Source organism: Cucurbita pepo, chromosome 5 (genome assembly GCF_057944985.1).
Source record: "Cucurbita pepo subsp. pepo isolate OVF chromosome 5, ASM5794498v1, whole genome shotgun sequence".
Taxonomy (NCBI): domain Eukaryota; kingdom Viridiplantae; phylum Streptophyta; class Magnoliopsida; order Cucurbitales; family Cucurbitaceae; genus Cucurbita; species Cucurbita pepo.
In genome coordinates this window covers 4,485,568-4,487,922 of record NC_141802.1, presented here as the reverse complement: position 1 = coordinate 4,487,922, position 2,355 = coordinate 4,485,568, and the positions used below count along the sequence as shown (strand labels likewise).

Genomic DNA, 2,355 nt, shown 5'->3' with positions numbered 1-2,355 from the left:
AACAAAAGGAAACCTAAAAGGCAATTAGCTAGATAGTACAGTACCCTTGATGATGATGATGAAGAAGAAAGCTACAAAATCTAATAATTAATTCCCACCATAATGAACATAAGAACTGAAGGAATTAATGAATCCCCAACTATATACAACACAGCCATTATGCATACATAATAATCAATGCCAAATCAAATCCCAACTTGCAAATTTCCAGATACAAACAACAAAATAATTCAAACAGAAATTCAATATTTCCTCCCAAGAAACATATAACTTCGTAGCTTAATAATTTTAATGCAACAATAATGAACATAGTCCCAAAAACCCAACTGTTTTTTTAGTTCAACAGCCAAAAATCGAACATCGGTTCAAGAGGGAAACGAAACATTCTTTATAAGGGTGTGAAACCGAGAAACTGACACTATCTAGTAGCAGTGAGCTTGAGATGTTATGCTATTAGTCTAACATCATGGCATTGCATGCAAATAAGCAAGAGGGAAAGTTAAGAAGTAGGGTTAAAGAAGAGCAGGGCATGTCCAAGGAAGCAGTGACAAGAACAACACTTAGCTGCCTCTACTAATTGATCCCATACTTCATTCATTCATTCATTCAGAATCCAACTATGATATATATATATATATATAAAATGTTGTGATTTGATTGGAAATTGTGATCTATTTTGGTTTGATTTGGTTTGAAATTGGACATACATAATATATTTGGAACCTCAAAGATATGAAGTTTACCTGTAAACAAGGGAAGTCAATTGGAAGGAGCGGTGGTTTTGGGGTTTGAATTAGAAGAAGAAGACAGTAATAAGTCACATTCATCTGAAGAAGATGACATTATTGGGCACTCCATCTCCATATTTACACCAAAAAGCCTCAGCCTTGATCTCTTCACCGGCGTATCTTCTTCGCTGTAACTCTCTTGGACCGCCATCGAACCACCACCACCACCGCCACCGCCACCGCCGCTACTACTCATATACTCCGGCTGCATCTCATTCTTCCCCTCCAAACCATCCCCTAATCTTGAGGCTCTCCCAAAAAACACCATTTCTGATGACGATGATGATTCGACACTCCCATATCCGTAAGGACAATACCCTCTATTCCTATCATACATAACGTTAACGTTGCTGCTGTTGTTGTTGTTTATTCGCGATATGTGTGTGTGGTCCTGCGGTGCTACGGTAGCTGGATGATGATATCCAGTTGCTGTTACGCCGAGTGGTTGCCATACTAATGACCCCCAAGCGGTGGTGGGCATGACGATGCTTGGTCGGATGCCGATAGGGTGGTGGTGATGGTGGTGGTGGTGGTCAATTGGAAGCTCCGGGCGACGACGCCAGTCAATGTAAAGACGATCTCTTCCAATTTCACCAACTCCACGTTGAAACGACACGACATCACCGGCGTCGAGACGCTTCTCTTTAACGAATCGACTCCAACCTTTAGTCATAACATAACTCTGGCTACTATTCCAGTAAGAGTAACGAAACCGCCACGATTTCCCGTGACGATCTTCGAAATTTAAAAGCAAACCCTTTTCATTTGTTGATGAATCTAATGGGAAAAACCTCTCAGCATGTTGCTTTGGAATCACTAACCGATTCAATTTCCCAACATCACTCGGCGTCACCACTTTGTCAAACATATGTTCCCTCTCAACCTCTCCTCCACCACCTCCACCACCACCACCACCACCACCACCACCACCGTCGAAATCCACGGCGGCGGAACTAGCTTCCTCCGCCGGCTCCAAATTCAGGCCATTTCTCGAGCGAATATGGTGATTTTGAAGTGAATTGAACCCAAAATCCATCCTTTAACAAAACCCAAATCGAAATTTTGGATTTTGAAGATCTAAAGAATGGTGGGTATGTTTAGGGTTGGAAAAAAATGTAGTAATTTGAAGAACAAATTGAAAAGCACCGACGTTAAAGAAAAAAAAAAAGAATTCCAAAACGATGAACTAGTTTGTAAGTAAGTAAGTAGATGAGTAACCAAAAGAAAACAAAAAAAAGAAAAAAAAAATTGGAAAAGAGTTGAAAATAAGAAGGAAAAGGAAGGGTTTTGGAGTGATTGGTCCCTCATAACTCATAGGGAATAGGGAATAGGGAATAGGGACCCCATGAATTATCTATCTGCTTACGCCTCTCATGTGACCCTGTCCTTCTCCCAATTTATATTCTTTTTTTTTTTTTTTTTTTTTTTTAAATATCACCCTTTTAATTAATTTATTTATTTATAGGTTAATTTAAATTAAATACAAACTCCTAAACTCTATACCCATTTGCGTCAAATTTCAAAAAAAAAAAAAAAAAAAAAAAAAAATTAAGAGTTTTGATTGTAT

The 2,355-nt window shown here is 38.8% G+C and overlaps 1 protein-coding gene across 1 annotated transcript; it reads right to left on the bottom strand.

Annotated features, from left to right (window-relative positions):
- Positions 1-569: 569 nt before the first annotated feature.
- LOC111796005 (B3 domain-containing transcription factor NGA3-like) lies at positions 570-2,153 on the bottom strand. The gene has a single exon (XM_023678680.2). It carries the CDS (start codon positions 1,822-1,824, stop codon positions 760-762), a length of 1,065 nt encoding a protein of 354 aa, XP_023534448.2. The 5' UTR covers positions 1,825-2,153; the 3' UTR covers positions 570-759.
- Between the last annotated feature and the right edge of the window lie 202 nt (positions 2,154-2,355).